Consider the following 21284-nt stretch of genomic DNA (forward strand, 5'->3'; position numbering starts at 1 on the left):
GGGGCAACACACAGGGCGGGCTACTCCACCCTGCTCCCCTCCACCTCCTTCTACCATACTCAGGTGAAGAAACACTGGAGGCACGGACTGGTCCGTGACAAGTTCACTTACCTGTTATTGCATTTAAACATTTAAAAGCTTGCTTTATCTGATATTGAATCACAACAAAATGTGTTTCTAGTGTTGAGATAGTTTGCTTTCTGATGTAAGTTGACCATTAAACAGAGAAGAAGGTTAATTGTTAGTTTCATACATTCATTTTCATTTGTATTTATCAGTTCAATGGTAATTTGAGAAGCATTAACTCAAGAGAATATGTATGTTTGCAGCGTGCAGTTCACACTTTCCTAGAGGCAGCATTACTTTAAAACTGGTTTTAGAGAATCCACATTTTCCTAAAAAAAACAAAAAAACAAAACAACCAACATTTTGTGCCTTGCTGAATAGCAGTGTGAGATTGGCTAAAGTACCAAGGGTAATATGTGTACATATAAAGGTTTCGGATTTTCTGAAACAACAGTCTTGAAGACGAACATGAGAAATGCTGTTTTTTCTCATTCTCATGCCAGGAAACTGTAATCTTTATTTCAGCACCACATAAGTTCTACATTGGTTTCCGTTATGCCCATCCTTTGACAGAAGACACCATTGATCAAATGGAGAAGTGAGTGATAAGAAAAATTAACAGACTTTAAACTTGTGCACAGACCTACAGTTCAATTGGATGTTAGGAACATTTTCTTTGTTAAGTGTAATGGACAGGTTAGTCAGCTGTAATGGACCTGTTTGTGCAATGAATATTATTGCAATTATGCTATTTATTTGTTGATGTTAAAGAGATGGAATTGAGAGAGCTGTGGCCTTCACACAGTATCCCCAGTACAGCTGTTCCACCACTGGCAGCAGCCTCAATACCATTTTCCGCTACTACAGTGCACGTGGCATGTCTGGCAACATGGTCTGGAGTGTCATTGACCGCTGGCCCACACATCCTGGTCTCGTCAAGGTAAGGACAATAGTTTGTTCCACATGTGAGTGTTGTTAGTCTAGAAGACCTCTGCATCTTCCTGTTAATGTTTATTAATTCTTTAGTGGACTGCTTATTAGATTCCTTATTTTACTGAGATTTTCAGTACTTAAAAAAGTGCACAATTCAATAAAAAAAATTGAAACTGTAAATATTTCATTTTATATGTTTTCTTTTGTTATGTATATATGGATTAGATATAGTTAAGGGTTTAAAAACATTCAAATACAAATGTTTTGATGGACCCTCTTTATTAAGAGCCTCCCTATAACAACCCTTTCTTACATAAGTACCCCAAAAATGTCCATTAAAAAAGTACCTCATTTCTATTATGACTACTTTTCCAAATGCAAAACTTATGACCAACAGTTTTTACTTTGTTGTAACTGTTTTCAGAAATCACATTTAAAAAATATATATATGATGCATTTTAAGATGACATCTTTTTTTTTCTTTTAATCACTTTACACATTTGATCTTCAACAAAGCTCAACATAATGGTGTAGAGCTTCAAGAAAAACTCAACAACACAGGCTTAGATTACCTAATTTATGATGAAAGAGAAACCAGATAAATATTTTCAGTGTGCAGATTTATATAGTTTTAAAAGCTTTAATTTTAACATTGAAATTGAATTTGTTGGTATTTAAATTTATGGTTCATGGAGTGAAAGCAGACTAGCCAATTTTCCATTAAGACCCCTCTCAATTAAGACCTGATTGTGTGATTTTTAGCAAGTCTTAAATTTGGAGGTTAAAAGAGAGGTTATAATGTTTCAGTTGGCATGGAAACGATACAAAATGATGACAGTCTTAACTCATGCAGTATAGACAAAAAGCGATTTGAAATTGCTAGGATTTAAAGAAATGTAGTTTTTATTTTTTTGTACTGAATTCAAATAAAGGATTGTAACTGTATGAAACAGAGAGAGTTCCTATCGTGGAAGGAGATTATGAGGCAGAAATTAAAAAATTATCTACACATTATATACAAAGTGCCAAAGAATGAATTATTTTATTAGAATATATGTTACACTTCATATATTTACTATTTTCATTTTCGGTTATTGGAGTCCAAATCCATGTCAAAATGGGTAACTGGCTAACATATAACATTTAATCCAGTGGTTCTTAACCTTGTTCGAGGTACAGGGTTCCCAGGTCCTTACAAGGTCCTTATAAGTCCTTACATATTGAATTTTCGCCGTAAGGCCTTATAAGTCCTTATATTTGCCATGCGGTCCTTACAAATTCTCACACAGGTCCTTACATTTTCTCTGTGACCCTTACAAGTCCTTATATCGATAAAATATTACCACAAATTTATTTTCGGAGTCGACTTTGGCGCAAAATACCGACGACAAGGTTAACAAAAATAAATGGGCTGTAATGCTTGACAGTTTCGACTCATTCCATCTTTGGGTTAGCATTAGGATCACACTCTTTTCATTCCTCATCTGATCCTCCAAGCCTTGGCATTCCTTGTAGTCACAAGAAAATGTTTGGTCTACACATCTGTACAACACTAGTTGCCCTTCCGTATTCGCAAAAAACACTCTTTTTTTCAAAAGGTCTTTAGAAACTTACTCTTTCTTGAACCTTGATCTTCTAGTACTACTGTGCATAGCTCTATTTCTCTCTCTCTTCCCGTTAGAGTGTGTGTGCGAGAGAGAGACATGAACTGACTTTTGTATTACACCAAAGAATGGCTTTCAGGTTTTGCAATTATTATTACTTAGATTTCTAGAAAATTTGGAACATTAATGGTGTATGTTATCAGCGCGCTAATGACACTTTTTAAGTTATCTAATCTAAATATGGCAGACAGGCATCAAAATTAACTCTTTGATTATTTATTACTAGAAATATGTATTTGAGAACATAGAGAAGACCACAGATTCATAAATAATACATCTTTCCGACCATACAAGAGAAAAACTTAAGCATTGATGACTGTCACTTAGGTCCTTACGAATGCATGAAAGGTCCTTATAAGGTCCTTACTTGGCACCATCCCTGTCCCTGGGAACCCTGGAGGTACCGAACCCACAAGTTTCATATGCACATTCACTGAACCCTTCTTTAGTGTCATCACGAATTGTGGGTGTGTCTTGACCTCCGTGGCAGAGGCTCCGCCGAACCCCTGAGAACGACTCACCGAACCCCTAGGGTTCGATCGAACCCCGGTTAAGAACCACTGATATAATCATATAACATGGCTTTTGATCAACTGACTCATTACCAACTTTTAAATATCACAAAATATCTGATTGTTTGACTATTTTATAAAGTATGTCATAGAAACCAAGATATATTCAGCTTTTTATGCTCTGTATCAATTTTTGTGACACTTTTCAGTTTACATTACTGCTTGTGATGCACACTGTCCCCGTGCTGGGAGTGAACACCAAGCCTCTCTCTGGCTGGGTGACTAAGCTGGCCCACCCCTTTTCCTTATGCTTTTCCTTTTTCTCCCTTACCTGGCCCTTTCACCTATATTCTTCTTCTAATCAAACATCTCCCTGTCATACTAACAGTTTGATCCTTCCTATCTTCTGTCTACACTGGCCTTTCTTCTGTCTTCTTGATTCCCACCATGCCTTTCTTTTGGTGTCATTTTTTCTCTGAAAGCTTCTGAGGCCCTCGCCCATGGGACAGTAAACAGTTTGTCAACCGGCTCATAAAGCTAACTCTACATTGATCCCTCAGTTCTTCCAGGGGGAAGTCATTTGTTGCCCTGACCTTGCTGGGATGTCAGAAGTTGGCATCAAATCAAAACTGGCACTCCAGGGGGTCACAGCAGTGCAGAGGGTCATCCTCAGGAGGGAGAGGGATGGAAAATTCATTCTTACAAATACACTTTTCTTAACTTTCTGTTTGCCCAAAATATCTTACTTCATTGCGGTTGGGTATTTGCAGGTCCAAGTCTCTTTGATCACCATTGCTCTGCTTCAACTGTCAGCAGTATGGTCATGGGACTAGCTTCTGCGTACGCATGGAATCTGGCGTCTCATACGCCGACTCTCACCATCGCGTAGTTGGTGGCTCCTCAGGAGCATCTACTTCAAGCTCCATTTCCTTCTCGGCAGTTGTTGCAAAATAACCATCAACGTCTGTGTCCATTCAGACAGATTTGATATGGGTCTCTTCTGAGGCCCATGTGCCAGTATATCAAGCTACGCTTCCTCCTCCTTCTACAAGCTGTGGTGGCACCCAGTCATTACAAAAATCTCAAACCACACAAGCATCTCAAGCCACACAAGCATCACAGTCCAAGCATCCCCTTCACAAGTCAGAAACACTGCACGCCAGCAAGCACGCAACACAAAATCCCCAAAGAACAAAAATACCACACCGCAGACAGAGTACAAAGCACATATATGCATAACTAACAACTTGCCTCAACACTACTCCAAAGGCAACACACAGCTAACGATAGCTACAATGTTACATCCGGGGCACTTCCCCGATCAATGACACATCGTCAAATATCTCACAAATTATAGGGATTCCAATCCTCGCTTGCTCTCCTGTTCATCAACAAAAGTTCCAGTTCATCGTCTAACATCAATATTATATCAATCGTTGAGTCATTACTCACAGTTTCTTGTCCCTCCTATCCTAGGGTCCTTCACACTCCACATGTCCCGCCAACAAGAATCAAATACACAACTACACATATATGATAGCTGTACACACTGGCCGTGTCTGTCGGGCAGTTCCAGGGGTCACAGGGGAGGTAATCCGCGGCGACGCCATGGAGCTTCTAGCCCACATGCTGCTGAATATTGAGCCAAAGTCCCATTGATCACAGAATGGTCCTGGGAGGCAATTCTTCTTCATCCAGAAGAGCTCCAAATCTTCAGCCCATACATTTAAAACAGGTTACACTATACTACAATGTCTAAACTATATTCTTCAATTTGCACATCTCTTTGTCTCATATGTTTACAAATTCCAAGTTACGTAAGTTCTAATACAATTCCAGAAGTAATATATAAAAAGATGTCATACCTCGTCTAGGCGAGTTAATCCAACAACAGGTCAGTACTGTGCTGTATTGTCGATCGACCTACCCTCTACTACACACTAAAATCTCACTCGGGAGATGTACACTCATGACTCAGGCATGTCTTCCTCTCTCTGTATCTTAGGCCTGAGTAAATTTCACAACACTTTCCGGCCAAAAGTTACCAGTGAACAGTGTTCATTAGACACTTTCTTTTACAATTAACCCGTTTCCTATCTAATATTTTGATGCATTCAACATACATTCGACATACACGTTCAGTCCGTGAGCCATCAAAGAGTTAAACACTCCGAAAAACACAGGAGACACGGTCTGGTCTGTGACATCTTTGTTCAGGTCCATCTCATTGGCAGCAGTCTTTACATTTTTAAGAAAGATAGGACTTTACCATCAAATTTAAGAAATTTTATGTCCTGTAATTGTTTTTTCTTTATTTTTGATTTGTTTGTGGCCTTTTTGGCCTTCACTACTCCTTTTTACACTTGAACCACCCTTTTACACATTTTTTCCCTAAACCTGTTAAGTTAAAATTACCTTTTGTTGCCTTAGTTGGTGGCACAGAATGAAACAAACAAACATTGCTAGAGTAGTTAGTTATGTCAGCTGGGGGGTGGACCGCACGGTCCTGCTTTGTCTGTATCGGGCCTTGGAAAATTAGATTGTAGTGTTATTGACCATTTTCTAGTGTCAAAAAAGTCTTAAAATAGATGCAAGGTGAAAGATCACTGCCTCACTTTCTGAGTTACTTAACTCGACTACAATAGGGTCAAATACCTAACCTTGAGACAATTACTTCCTAATTAAGGCCCAACACCAGTCATAAAATTGTCAAAAATTTTACATTTTAGCCATTTTGAGATTATTTCATATTGTGAAAGTTCATATTCTGTTCTATTCACTCACCAAGTGGTTTTTCATTGAACAATCTAGAAATATGACTATAGGAAGTAGGTAGCCTTCCTTTATGTCCACTGATACGCCATCGGGTTTTCGCTGCTTCTAAAAATAGCAGCAGTTGTCAAATAGCTGCCACTTGCGGGAAGCTAATGGAGACCGACTAGAGCTCGGTGCATGTGGAATCCCAATGGGCCATAAGCGAGTCTAGGTCTCGACTAGCACTCCGCGAGTAGCAGGTAAACGGCGTTGTCCTCGTTCTATTTACATGCAAACACGGCCTGTATTTAATGATCTTTACAGGATTTATCAACATGATGCTGGCAAAAGAATATTGTACAATTCTGTCATTTGTCTTACTACCAGGCATTTGCAAACAACATACTTGATGAGATTGCTCTATTTCCTCCTGAGGATCAGAGTGATGTGGTGATTCTGTTTTCTGCTCACTCCTTACCCATGAAGGTATTACATTTCTGTATACATAAATGTAATCTAACTACCCTTTAATCATGCTGGTATGCTGAGGTATGTGCATGTATGTGAGAGGAATCTAGGAAGACAAGATTTCTGGCACAGCTGGAAAATGGGATAGTACTGAAGCCAACCTGGATCAATAAAGGCAAAGGAGAATCCAGCTTGACAGATCCAAAATAAGGAGTTTTTTAGTTCTGGGATCATTCCATTGCAACATATTATCTGTCATCCATGATTTGATATCAGCAGTACAAGCTCTTCCTCTCTTTTTGTGTGTGTGTAGGCTTGAATGTTGGTGGACTTGCAAGATTGTGGCAGTTACATCAGCAAAGAGGTGATAGGGGACTACCTGTTGCCTAATGGCTGTAGACACTGATGAAATATACATGATGAACAGAACTGTCTTGGAGAACCCCAAATAAAAGTGAAGTTGAAGCAAATGAGATGCTTTTGACCAACACATACTGAAAATGATCTTGCAGGTAAAAGTGAAACCACTGAAGTTGATGGTGAATGAATACCAAATACAGTCTCATGGTGAGAAAGCAAAACAGCAAACTGGCCATGTCAAATGCAACTGAATTGTCTCTGAGAAGAACTGACAGGTCTTCAACATCTAAAGATGACAGAATGTCATTGAAAAGTCAATACCATTATTTCATTTCAAGTAGGATTAATAGACAAACATTGTTTACAAGTAGTGCTTTATATTGCAACCTATGAAAAATAGTTCTGTGGAGGCCAATATATATCTGTTGTAAATATATATAATAGGTATGGGGCGCCCGGTAGTGTAGTGGTTAAAACATTCGTTTGTCACCACTGCTGTGAGCAGCTCAGGGTTCAGATCTTGTCTTAGGATACTCTGTGACACCTGTTTGCAGGGCCTGGCATTGGGGGTTTTCTCTGGGTATACTGGTTTCCTCCCCCTTTCCTCTCGCCCCCTAGTGCAAAGTTGCTGCAAGGTAAAAGCGCTTTCCTTCTAAATAAACCAACCAAATTTAGTTGGTAGGTAGATATTGGGTATCTATATCTCCACTCGTCTGTTCTTTTCTTATGCGTCCCTTGGGCCCGGCTTCTTGTGCTAGGGGTGAACACCCAGCCTCTCTCTGGCTGGGTGACTTGGCTGGCCACTCCATTTCCTTATGTTATTCCTTTTTCTCCCTTTCCTGGCCCTTTCATCTATATTCTTCTTCTAATCAAACATCTCCATGTCATGTCATGCTACAGTTTTATCCTTCCTGTTTTCTGTCTACACTGGTTCTCCTGTCTTCTTGGGAATCATGCCTCTTTTTTGATATCATTTTTTCTCTGACCTCCTTTAGGCCCCAGGTGTTATCCATGCAGGGCAATCCATGTCGGGAAAGGATAGGATCCTGGAGGTTGAGGTCCCTGATGGGCTGCAGCTCATCATACCAACTCATCTCTCATTCTAAGCTCTGCAGTTTCTGATTCCCGCAAGATGTTCGCAGTTGTGAATGGTCTCCTGGGTAAAGATGTGACTCGGCCTGTTCTTCCAGAGATGGATGACCAGACCGCTGCCAGTACATTAAGTGCTTACTTTGAAGACAAGATAAAGACCATAATTGACAGCTTCAGTGACTCGGTTGATATTGTGGAGCAAACCAGTGACTTGTTTTGTGGCACGCCCCTCTCTAACTTTCAACCAGTGACAGAAGATGAACTATTGAAATTAGTTCGGCGTTGTAGCCCAACCACGTCTGTGGATGATCCTATCCCCACTCGTGTTCTTCTCCAGCACCTTGACATTCTGCTTCCTGTACTCGTATGCATAATCAATGCTAGCCTTTTCTCTGCCACTGTACCCAGACAATTTAAAACAGCTGTGATCAAGCCTGAGCTCGTGTAAAAACTATAGACCTGTGTCGAATTTGCCTTTTGTTTCGAAACTTGTGGAGCGTGTCGTTGCTCAGCAGTTGACACTCCACCTGGACCGCTACAGCTTATTGGATAAATTCCAGTCGGCGTACAGACCCAGGCACAGCTGTGAGACAGCCCTTCTGCGTCTTATGAACGATCTTCTGTGCAGAGCGGATGCAGGGAACGTGACTCTTGTGGTCCTCCTTGATCTGAGTGCGGCCTTCGATGTCATTGATCACACCACTCTACTAACTCGTCTCCAGATCGAGGTGGGCATTGGTGGTTCCGCCTTGCAGTGGTTCCATTCCTACCTCAGTGATCGTACACAAAGGGTGATGGTCAATCAAGCTTCTTCCGTGACAGTTCCATTGCTGTGCGGTGTCCCGCAGGGCTCTGTTTTGGGCCCGGTTCTATTTTCTATTTACACATCTCAGCTTGGTCCCCTCATTGAGAAGCATAGTGTGAACCGTAAGATGTTTGCAGATGACACTGAACTCTATCGTTCATTCAGTACAGACAGTGAGTCGGTGCGTGAGGCAGTCTGTGCCGTAGAAGAGTGTTGTTTAGAGGTCAAGTCATGGATGCTACGGAATAAACTCAAGCTTAATGATGAGAAGACAGAGGCGATGCTATGTGGTTCCAAGTTTAGCCTTCGCAAAGTCTCTCTAGACTCCATCAAAGTGGGTCAAGCTAGAGTCCCCCTCTCCAGCTCCGTACGGAACCTTGGCCTCTATGTCGATAATCTTCTTACTATGTCTGATCATGTCAGTTCTGTAGTCAAGGCATGTTATTTCCACATCCGCACACTTGGACAACTCCGACCCATTCTCGATAGGAAGACTGCAAATGCAGTTGTTGTGTCCCTCATCAGTTCTAAATTAGACTATGCAAACAGCTGCCTCTGGGGGATTTCAAAGAACGAGTTGTCGAGGCTTCAGCGAGTGCAAAATATGGCTGCTAGAATAGTTGCACGCAAGAAGAAATCTGATCACATTACTCCTGTACTATGTGACCTACATTGGCTTCCTGTGGAGAAAAGAATTGTCCACAAATTGTTAACTTTGACATATGGCTGTCTTCACGACCTTGCACCTGTCTATCTGCAAGAACTCATTCACCGTCACCAACCTCAGCGGAACCTTCGTTCAGCAGCCCAATTCAGACTTCGACGACCAAGTGTTCAGTCAGGGAATACCAACAAGAAGACTGTGGGTTTCAGATCCTTCTCTAATGTAGCCCGGCTTCTATGGAACTCGCCTTCCCTCTCGATTAAGGAGTCTGATAGTATTGCATCTTTTCGGAAAAATCTTAAGACTCACTTGTTTAACATTATTTGAAGTTGTTCATTTGCCCTGCAGTTTGGTGGCTGCTGGGTTCCCCGCGCATTGAGCGTATCTCTGTGATACGGATAATAGCGCGTTACAAAACTACATCATCATCATCATCTCTTTGGCCCAGACTTCTCCTAACCCTGGCCTTTTTGATGTCATCATCCGCTCCACTGTCCTTGTTGACAATGCTCCCCAGATACATGGAGCTGTCTGTTTCCAAGATGTTCTCTCCTTGAAGTTGGATTGAGAGTTCCTGCTTTTTGTTAATTCTCATCACTTCGGTCTTCTTTCTGTTAACTTTTAAACTAGTCTTCTCTGCTTCCTCTGCTAGCTTACTCAGTTTGGTTTGTGCATGTTGTTGCCGATGAGATAAAAGACTGAAGTCATCTGCAAAGTCCAGATCCTCTAGCTATTTGGTGAAGGTCCACTGGATACAGGTGTTGTTATCTTGGGCATAATCCAGTCTATGACCATCAGGAAGATTGTTGGGGATAATATGCCACTCTGTCTTACGCCGGTCTTCACTACAAAAGGTTTAGTGAGTTTGCTGTTGTGGATAAATTGGCAGGACAAGTCTTCATACAACCCTTGAATGATGAGCTTAAGTAGAATGCCGTAGTTGGTCATCAGCCTCCAGATGACATGCCTGTCTACGCTGTCGAAGTCTACAAAAGTTATATAGAGGGAGGACTGCCACTCAGTAGACTGCTCAGTGATGATAAGGAGGGTGGCAATGTGGTCAGTGCATGATCTGTCCTGGCGAAAGCCTGCCTGTTCTGGTCTCAGTCTTTTGTCTAGTGCCTTCTTCAGTCTCTCTAGAATTACCCTTGACACAACTTTACTGGGGATCGACAGCAGTATGATCCCCCACCAATTGTTGCACTGAGAGAGGTCTCCTTTCTCCGGTAACTTGACAGGTGGCCTAGTTTCCAGTCTGTTGGTACTAGCTCTTGTTCCCAGATCTTATGTAGAAGGGGCTGTAAAATTGTTGCTGTTGTTTCTGGGTCTGCCTTTAATGCTTCTGGGGGTATGCCGTCCGGGCCTGCTGCTTTGCACTTTTCATGCTCTTGATAGCTTTGATGATTTTTGTCTTAGTAGGAGGGCTGGTGTTGACATGAAGTTGTTCAGTTGCTGGTGGTATGTCAGGTAAAGATAATGGAAGAGGTCGACTCAGGATCTCTTCGGAGTGTTCCATCCAGCGGTCTCTTTGTCCTGCATCATTTGTTATGAATTGCCGTCTTTGGGGCACTGGCTTGTTTGTGTTAATGTTCCTGCCTGACAGAGTTCATGTTATTTCATATACTCGCTTCATGTTTCCCTGTATAGCTGCTGTCTCTGCTTCTTCTGTCAGTTCATGGGTGAAGCGTCTCTTGTCCTTGCTGGCATGGTGTAAAACACAACCAATTGTTTGAACCTTATTTTGTTTCCCACTTTTTAGTGCATTATTACCTTCTCTCTCCATTATATGGTTGTAGTGGCTAGCATGGTGTAAAACACAACCAACCATGGGCGATCTGTTCTCCCTGTGTGCATTATACATGTATAAGAGGGCGATCTTGGAACATTGTAAAATAAAAAGAAGTGATTTGGGGTAGCTCAGCAGGTGATCATTACATCATGCATAACTACTGGTAATATTGAAGTACATATATGTCAGTATGTACAGACTACAATTAGTACTAAGATAACAGAAGTTCCTAAGAAGTGTATTACTAAGGACCCTTACTGGTTATTGTTTACTAAACTGTAAACAGGTTGTCAACAGAGGGGACACTTACCCCATGGAAGTGAGTGCCACAGTTCATCGAGTGATGGAAGAGCTAGGAGGTAGTCATTCCTTCAGACTAGTCTGGCAATCCAAGGTATGTTACTGCAATTTAAAAAATGAGAATTGATGAAGTGTTAGACAATGTTAACAAATTTAATCCAGTGTATTGAAAATTACTTTGCAATAAAGTCTGATAGTGTTTATTGCTAATGTGAAAGAAATGTTGACTGAATCATTTGGACTTTCAGTTACATACTTGGCACATGCATGCATATTTAATGTTTGCTTTACTTCGCTTCACATGTGCAGGTGGGTCCACTACCCTGGTTAAGTCCTCAGACTGATGAGGCTATTAAGGGACTAGTGGCACGCAACAGGAAAAACATTCTCTTAGTGCCCATCGCTTTTACCAGTGACCATATTGAAACACTCTTTGAGTTGGATTTGGAGTATGTGCAGCACTTGGGGGCTGAGGTAGGACGTATTCATAGATACCAACTTATGGGAGTAAAGTGTCATGCTTATCAAATAACAAAAATGCTCATGTGGGCCTGGCTTCTCGTGCAAGGGGTTTACCAGCCAGCCTATTTCTGGCTGGGTGACTAAGCTTATGCTTTCTTATGCTTTTCCTTTATCTCCCTTACCTGGCCCTTTCATCTATATTCTTCGTCTAATCAAGCATCTCCCTGTCATACTACAGTTTTATCCTTCCTTTCTTCTGTCTATACAGGTCTTTCTCCTGTCTTCTACCATGTCTTTATTTGGATGTCATTTTTTGGATATTGCTATTCCCTGTTAAACACTAGAACATCGCACCCAGAACGCAAACATGAAACTGGTCTAGTCACCTACATCAGCATATCACTCAACACTAAGCAGCTGCTCTACCTTGAAAACTACAACGTAGAGTCGATCTGGCTAGAAATAAAACTAAAAAATATGGCTCCACTTATTGTAGGACTTAGTTATAGAAACCCTAACGAACAAGCCAAGTGGACGGACCACTCAGCTCCATGCTAGATGCCATTCTCCTTGAATCAAAAGAATACATGTTGCTAGGGGACTTCAACATCCTGCAACCTAATAAACAATGGATTGAAAGGATCAGCCTATCGAACTAGTCAACTAGTCACCACCAACTAGTCACCACCCCAACAAGAGTCACTAACACGATTGACCATATCTGCGTCAGCAACCAACATAACACACTCAAAGAAGTCTGTGTACCCATGACAAGATGCAGCGACCACTTCCCCGTTTGCCTGACATGGCGCAAAAATGGAACCAAAATTTCCAGAAGCTACACAGAACAATAAACTACCGCTCCTTTAAAAACTGTGGAATGTAAATTAGCTGATCTGTACAACTCTCCCCTAAATAAAATATATGATATCACAGACCCAGATGAAGCCATCACCTACTGGCCCAACCAATTTCTAATAATATACAGTAAGCATGTATTACTGCGGACCAAGCGCGTTGAACACAGCATTAAACCCACTTGGTTTGACCTGGAGCTCCAGACCACGATTAATGTAAGAGACACACTTAAAAAGAGGGGCCTAGAAGCTGAAATCAAAAAACAAAGAAATGTTGTCGCCACTATGAAACAAAGCAAGATGAAAAACTACTTTAGCAAACTCATGGAATGCAAAAAGAACACTAAACTGATATGGAAAGCCCTCAGTCAATTAACCAACAAGTCAAGACAAACTGGTCCCACAATTACAATACCCACTAACACACTGAACACACATTTTGCACGAATTGCTACTACGGTGATCTCAAATGACAATTCACAAGAAAACTAGACAAAGTACAATGCTTCTGTAACTCAAAGCAAGTTGATACTGCTCTCTCCATTCCCCCAATGACTATATTGGAAGTATATCAAGCACATACCAAACTCAAAGATACTAACACCAAAGGACCAGACAGCATCGACAACAAAATCCTAAAACTTTCAGCACCGGCCATTACTGAAAGCCTGACCTACCTGTATAACCCCTGTATTGATAAATCTTACCTTCCAATGCACCTTAAATAATCCCAATACATAAATCAGGTGATCCAAGTGACCCTACAAACTATCGTCCAATCTCAATACTATCACCTCTCTCAAAACCCTTGGAAAAACACATTCATAAGCACCTGCAAGAGCACCTTATAAGGTACGAACTCCTCCATACAAACCAATCTGGCTTTAGGCCTCGTCACTCTTGCCACACTGCACTTACATCTATAGTGGAAAAATGGCTAAATAATATTAATGACAATCTTTTCTCTGCCGCCTTATTTGTTGACTTTGCCAAAACCTTTGATGTTATAGATCAGTGATACCCAACCTTTTTCGGCCTGCGGGCCATATCCATTTGGGACAGCCGTGTCGTGGGCCATATCCATTTCGGACAGCCGTGTCGCGGGCCACTTCACCGCAAAAATACAAAAAAGACAAAAAAAATAGAGCAGATACCATTTTTTATTAGAAACAAGGTGTACTTACCATTAATTATGTAGTAATTAGTGGGATATTTGAGGTTGTTTACCCGAAACCAACTTCTGAATGTCCGACCTCATCGTAGAGACACCAAGTCGGAGCACTGAATCGAAATGTTCGTCCATCGAAAAAAAGATTGGGAAACGCCCCTACGTGGGGATAAATAGTTCTTCCCTTTTTTTGGGGGTTTTTTTTTGTTTTTTTTTTTATATTATTATTATTACTAACATGCCGATTTCCTGTACTGTGGGCAGAAGTTTCGCAGGCCGGATGGGACCGCATCGCGGGCGGATATGGCCCGCGGGCCGTAGGTTGGGCATCTCTGTTATAGATCATAATCTCTTATCAGAAAACTAACTTTATATAAACTAAGTACCAGCAGCACCGAACTCCTTACCTCCTTTCTTGATAATCAAACTAGTAGAGTTGCTGTAAACAACCAACTGTCTGATCCTCTTGAAGTTAAATTTGGTGTTCCTCAAGGGTAAGTATTAGGACCTCTGCTTTTCTCCATATACATAATGATCTTCCTCTCTACATATCCTGATCTTGTGAAATGTTTGCAGACGACATCACAATACACGCACACCACCAACAGATTGAGCCACTTGCTTCCCTCCTACAGCTGAGTGCCGACAAGCCTCAGGCTTGGACTGATTCAAACTACATGTCACTCAACCCCCAGAAAACTGAAGTCATGCTTCTAACAACCAGACAGAAAAAGACAAAACCTAACCACCCCATTTCCGAGTATCCAAATCGTCGCTCGATCAATAATGGAAGTACAGTTCCACAAACTCATGGGTGTTACCATTGACAATAACTTATCGTGGTCCCAACACATCTCAACCACAAAAAAAAAAAAAATCTCCAAAACAGTCTACCAGCTGTCAAGAATTAAACATTTCCTAGACCCTCACACAAGAAAACTCTTCTATACTACCCACATCCAGTCAATCATTGATTATGCATCCACCCTCTGGGACTCTGCTGGCGGAGCTTTCATGAAACCTCTAGCAAGTGTTCAGAGGCGAGCAATCAAAGCCATTCTGCTAAAACCGAAAATATACCCAAATGACTTCACCCCTCTGGGCGTCCTTCCTCTAAAAGACAGACTTAAATTTAATAAATGCATTTTCATGTATAAAATACTGACGGGTAAACTATCGCCAAGACTCTCTACTATTTTCCTAATATTCTAGAACCTCTCCAAAACTGACTATTCTCATTCCTAGACTAGACCTTTTTAAATCAAGTTTGAAATACTCAGGAACCATGTTATAGAACAACCCTCTCCATCGTAAGCAATTGAACTCTCTGAACTGTTTTCGACGCCATCTTTCAAGACAAATAGATGACACCTCCAGAGATTCCTCCAAACTCCAGGAAACCTTGTAAATATATACATATATATATATTTTTTTTTTTCTTAACCACCACTTTTATACATATCCACCTTCCTTTATGTTTACTACAAATCATTCTGTAATTCTTAATTATTTCATTTACATAGTTAATTTTCTTCCCTGTGAAGGGAGAAGGCTAAATGGAAAAAAGCATTTTCTTGCTTATTTTACCTCTCATAAATAAAGAATTGTCATTGTTATTGTCCTCTTCACACTACCCTCCAGATTTCCAGCTCTTGAAATTTGTTTAGGATTCTTCTGGCTGTGACTTTTCTTCCAATAACTCTGAAAAGTTCAATCTACCCTTTTCAGTCTCTGAACTGCAGCAGGCCCTTCAGAAGTTCAAGGACTCTGTCCATGTTTGTTCATGGTGTAGGGGAAGTTTTAGTGTGGTACATGTTATGATTGTTTGTCCTGAGCTGCATATTATCCACTGGCAGTTTTTTCACAGAAAATTCTTTGTTTTCTTTGTTCAGGTCCGTCCCATTGGCAGCAGACTTTTTTTAGGAGGATAGAACTTTACCATCCAATTTAAGGAATTTTATGTCCTGATGACTGTTTGTCTTATGGTTTTTGGGTTTGTCGGTGGCCTTTTTGGGTTTCACCACTTCTTTTTACACTTGACCCACTACATATTGTTTATTTCTTGCGTTGACATTTTAAAGAATGTTATGGTTATATCACTTGGGAGGTTTCTTCCCTAAACTTGTTAAGATTACTTTTTGTTGCCATGATATGGGCTTAGTTGCTTGCATGGCTTTAAACCCAAACAAACAAATCTCAGTGTTTTAAAAATCAGGAGTTTCTTCGTTTATCAGTTTAATGTAATCTCCCAAAGTTAGCAATTTAAATTTTCGAATGCTAACGTTGATGAACACAAGCCAAGAAGCAGTGAAGTCTAAGCATTATGCAGTGCAATTACAGTCGGACCTCGATAAGTCGAACTCAAAGGGACCTGAAAAAAAATTCGACTTAGGGAGTTTTCGAGTTAGGGAAAATGGCGTAATAGGCGCAGGTATATGGCCGGGAACTAACAATTAATTCAATTTAGGGAGGTTTTCGACTTAGGGAAGGTCGACTTATTGAGGTCCGACTGTAGTTTTTCTTCCAGTCATTGTCATAGCACTTTTCTTTTACCCTGGCAGGTTGGGGTGAAAAATATTAGACGGGCAGCTTCACTTAATGACAATGCTGTCTTCATTCAGGTGAGTGTAACCATAGATTTAGTGTTGATGTCAGTGTCATGTTCATTTCAAAATTTTCTTTTATTATATAAAAAATTGTAAAAGTACATAACAAATGTGTATCATTATAAATATACTGACGAAGAATTTATTTATTTGCTAAGGGACTTTACACTACAAATTTGACTTGATGATGGTTGCCATTTATTCAACAAATATCACACATCCACTTTTGCTAATGCTACTGCTTTGTACTGTTATTTATAGAACCTGTTAAATTTCCTACACATATGCATGAACACACTCTTTTTCTCACTCGCTCTCTCTTCCTCCTCTGTGGGCTGGCTTCTCATGCCAAAGGTGAACACTTAGCCTCTCTCTGGCTGGGTGACTAAGATGGCCCTTTTTCTTATGCTTTTCCTGTTTCTCCCTTACCTGGCCCTTTCATCTATATTCTTCTTCTAATCAAACATCTCCCTGTCATACTACAGTTTCATCCTTCATGCCTTCTATCTACCCTGGTCTTTCTCCTGTTTTCTGCCCCTATAGGCCCGGGTTCTCATGCCAGGGGGGGAACACCCAGGCTTTCTCTGGCTGGGTGACTAAGCCGGCCCACCCTTTTTTCTTATGCTTTTCCTTTTTCTCCCTTTCATCTATATTCTTTTTCTAATCAAAATTCACCCTCTTATACTTCAGTTTATCTTTCCTTTCTTCTGTCTACACAGGTCTTTCTCCTGTCTTCTGTTTTCCTACCATGTCTTTATTTGGATGTCATTTTTTTTTTCTCTGGCTTTCTTTAGGCCCCCTGCGTTTTCATGCAGGGCAACCCATGTCAGAGGAGGATGGGATCCTGGAGGTTGAGGTCCCTGATGGGTTGTTTGCTGCCCAGAGTTCGTTTCTCATCTCGGGCACGCTCTTCTTTCTCTGCATGTGGCATCTGTTTACAGGGCTGGCTGCTTGCCGTAATATAGCCTCAGTTGCTGGCACGGCGTAAAACACCAACCCCCCCCTGATGGGTTGCAGCCTGTCATACCAACACACCTCTTTGGCCCAAACTTCTCCTAGACGGGAGGTTGGTGTGGCCCACACCAACCAAGTGGCCGGTTGTGTATTGCCCTAGCTTTGCTAGAAGGTTGTGGCCGGGGTCAATCTGGTCTTCATACTTGGAAGTCCAGAGTATATTCCTTGATTATCCCTGATGTGACCCTGCTGGAAATGCACTAAGTGGTACCACTTGGTTGCATCCCCTTGTTGGACTCCATGGTTGGTGGGCAACATGAGGAACGAACCAAATTCCTTCAAATTATGGCACCAAAAAAACAGAACCTAAGAAAATGAATCGGAGAAGAGGAATCCTCGGACAGTGAGAATGAAGTTAGAGAATGCGTGAGAGAGAATGTTGAAGGCGCCTGGCCCCGTTTTCTGGTGGTGGAAGGCGCAGAGTCGGCTCTCGTCCCTATCACCTTTTGCAATAGCAAACTATATCTACTCAATTTTCTGCTGTTAGACGTCTGCGCTGTGGACAATTTCTTGTCCATACAGGAGCACAGTGTCAGCAGTCGATTTATTAGTGGTCAGCCCAGCACTGTTGTTAGATTTTAACTGGGCTGTACTTGACAACCTGTGCAGCAGCGATAACTTTCCTATAATTTTACAATTTTGAATTAGTCTGGAGCAGGTCAATAGTCTTTATAACTTTAGAATCTGACTAAGGCAGAATGGCCTGCCTATCAGACTCGTTGCTTCATCTTCCTCCTCCAAAGTTCTAGTTTTAATTTCAAAGTAAAAGAGATTAGCATTTATCCCACATTGCATCCTGCTAAGCTCTTCACCTCAATTTTAAATGAAATCGCTTCAGAGACGATTCCTGCACAAAGGCATCGTAATAGCCGTCCATGTGTGCCTTGGTTTACAGAGGAGTGTAGGGTGGCCCAGCGCGTTCGGAAGGGCTTTACCCAGCGCTTTGCCTTCTGCCAAACCACTCCTGAAAATGTGACAAGTTTTAAATGCAGTTGAGCTCATGCGCATTCAATTTTTAAACAGGCAAGAAAACTTGCGTGGCAGAGGTTTGTGTCCTCCCTGTCCTCCTGCACCGCTTCCTAAGAATCTGTTCTCACAGAGGCACGAGATGTTGATAATTCCTTGACATCCACCATAGCTCACAACTCCTCTTCGCACTACTCTCCAGATTTCCAACGCTTAAAATCTGTTCAGGAATCTTCTGGCTGTGACTTTCTTCTGATAACTCCGAAAAGTACAATCTACCCTTTTCTATCTCTAAACTACAATAGGCCCTTCAGAAGTGCAAGGACTCTGCACCGGGCCCAGACAATATTTCTTATCAAATGCTGACTCATCTTGCACAGGTCTCTCTCTTTGTTCTTCTAGACATCTTTAACTTTATTTGGGTGTCCGGCTGTTTCCCTCCCTCGTGGAGAGAGGCAGTCGCGGTGCCCATCCCAAAACCTGGCAAGGATCCCTCTGATCCCAACTCTTACCGTCCTATCGCTGTTACTAGTTGTCTGTGCAAAACTCTTGAACGCATGGTGAATGCCTGTCTCACCTAGCATCTCGAATCTAAAGGTCTCCTCTCCAACCTGCAGTGTGGCTTCAGAAAATGCTGCAGCACCCTGGACCATTTGGTCTATTTTGAAACTTTTGTCAGGGATGCATTTGACGGCAAAGAACATGTTTTAGGGTTAGATTATTTTTTTAGATTTTTGATTTGGAGAAGGCGTACGACACTACCTGGAAGCAAGTTATTCTGTTGGACTTTCACGCCCTTGGCTTCCTGGGTCGTATGCCACTCTTCAAGAATTTTCTTTCGCATCGCCTTTTTCAAGTTAAAGTGGGGTCTATCTTGTCTGATCCTCAGGAACAGGAAATGGGTATCCCTCAGGGCAGCATTCTTTCTCCTGCTCTTTTCAACATAAAAATAGACTCAATTCTGAAATATGTCTGTCCCGATTTGGAGGCCTCGTTGTATGCGGATGACTTTGCTCTCTGCATTCAAGGTTGATCCCTACCATGCCTCAAACGGCGGCTACAACTGTGCGTAAAGGCTGTACAAAGATAGGTGACAGAAAATGGCTTCAAATTTTCTCCTACAAAGTCAGTATGCATTCACTTTTGCAAACTGAGAGGTGTGTTACCAAACCCATCTATTTCTGTCAATGGCACGGTACACAAAGTGGTCCAGGAAGTAAAATTCCTTGGGGTCATCTTTAACCGTAAACTGTCTTTTCTGTCGCATATCAAATCTCTGCTCCTTTCTTGTCAGAAAGCCTTGGACATCCTTAGAGTAGCTGGCCATGTCAGCTGGGGGTGCAGACTGCACAGTCCTGCTTCGTCTGTATCGTGCCCTGGTCCACTCCAAGCTATACTATGGATCCATCATCTATGGCTCTGCTCAAGAGTCCTACATCAAAATTCTCGATCCTATTCACCATCAAGGGCTCCGCATCTGTTTGGGTGCCTTCCACACCACTCCTGTACAAAATTTGTACACAGAAGCTGGTGAGCCACCACTTTCTCTCCATCATCTTAAACTCATGCTATCCTGTGTCTGTCATTTAAAAGTTCACCCTTGAAATCCTGCATTACGTTCTGTTTTCGGACCTCAGCGTGCTGCCCTGTATGCCATTCGTATCAAGGAACAAAAGCCATTATCACTCCATGTTGCACTTTATCTACAATCTGTCGGAGTAAACATTCAACAGGTAGAGAATCTTTCTCTAGTACCAGCTCCTCCTTGAACCTTCCTGTTCCAGAGATTCGTCTTGATCTTACGGCTTTTTAAAAAGGGGACACTAGTGACCCCATCTGTCTCCAAAGTTTTCATGATTTTCTTTCTAACTATCCTGGATTCTGTTCCATCTTTTCAGATGGCTCCAAAATCCCAAGTGGTGCCCCGGTCACTGCGGCAGCAGTTCTGTCCTGCCAACCCAACGGGCTTCTTCAGTCCGACTTGTGGAAGGCTGTTCTGTTTTCACTGCAGAACTTCACGCCATCTTGTTTACCTTACAGCATGTTCACCACTCTTTGAAGCAAAGCACAACTTTTTATTTCAGACTCTTTTTCTGCCCTCCACGCTCTCCTTTCCAATGATTTTGACCACCCTCTTGGGGTCCAGATTCATAAAATTCATGCAGCACTCATTCAGAGAAACAAGGACATTGTTTATATTTGAGCTCCTGGCCATAGTGGTATCCCATGCAATGTTTAAGCAGACCAGGCTGCCAAGGCTGCATGTCAGTCCCCTGGCAAATTACAGTCACTGGTATCATCAGACTGTAAACCTTTCTTCTCGGCCTACGTTCAGTCCTTATGGCAACGCCACTGGGACACTCTGGGCCAAAATACATGATATGCCACTCTTCCCTGTCTTTCCGACCGCCTACCTTCGTGCCATCCCATGAGGCGGGAGGAGGTGGTTCTTGCTAGATTTAAGTTAGTACACACCTATGCCAAGCAGGGACACCTCTTAAGAGGTGGACCACCACCTGTCTGTCCCTGGTGTAGGGGAATTTTAATGTGTTACATATATTGATTGTCTGACCTGAGCTCCAGACTATCTGTCGGCAGTGTTTTGCAGAGAATTCTTTGTTTTCCTTGTTTAGGTTCGTCCCATTGCAGCAATCTTTACATTTTTAAGGAGGATTGGACTTTATCATCAGATTTAAGAAATTTTATGTCCTGATAGTTTTCTTTTGATTTTTGGTTTGTTTATGGCCTTTTTGGGTTTCACCACCCCTTTTTACTCTTTATCCACTCTTTTAAATTTTGTTTAC

At 41.7% G+C, this 21284-nt stretch overlaps 1 protein-coding gene across 2 annotated transcripts in view; it reads left to right on the forward strand.

Moving 5' to 3' along the window:
- Positions 1–21284, forward strand: part of LOC112556939 (ferrochelatase, mitochondrial-like) — a 48075-nt gene that overhangs the window by 25716 nt on the left and 1075 nt on the right. The window contains exons 5-10 of one of the 2 annotated variants that reach the window (XM_025226436.1): positions 592–664; positions 838–1006; positions 6317–6415; positions 11394–11501; positions 11717–11881; positions 16456–16515. In XM_025226436.1, coding sequence (XP_025082221.1) covers positions 592–664; positions 838–1006; positions 6317–6415; positions 11394–11501; positions 11717–11881; positions 16456–16515 — 674 coding nt within the window. The remainder of the gene's footprint in view (positions 1–591; positions 665–837; positions 1007–6316; positions 6416–11393; positions 11502–11716; positions 11882–16455; positions 16516–21284) is intronic. The other variant, XM_025226437.1, reaches the window with a different exon arrangement.

The sequence above is a fragment of the Pomacea canaliculata genome, linkage group LG2, assembly GCF_003073045.1.
Source record: "Pomacea canaliculata isolate SZHN2017 linkage group LG2, ASM307304v1, whole genome shotgun sequence".
In the NCBI taxonomy this organism is placed as follows: Eukaryota; Metazoa; Mollusca; class Gastropoda; order Architaenioglossa; family Ampullariidae; genus Pomacea; species Pomacea canaliculata.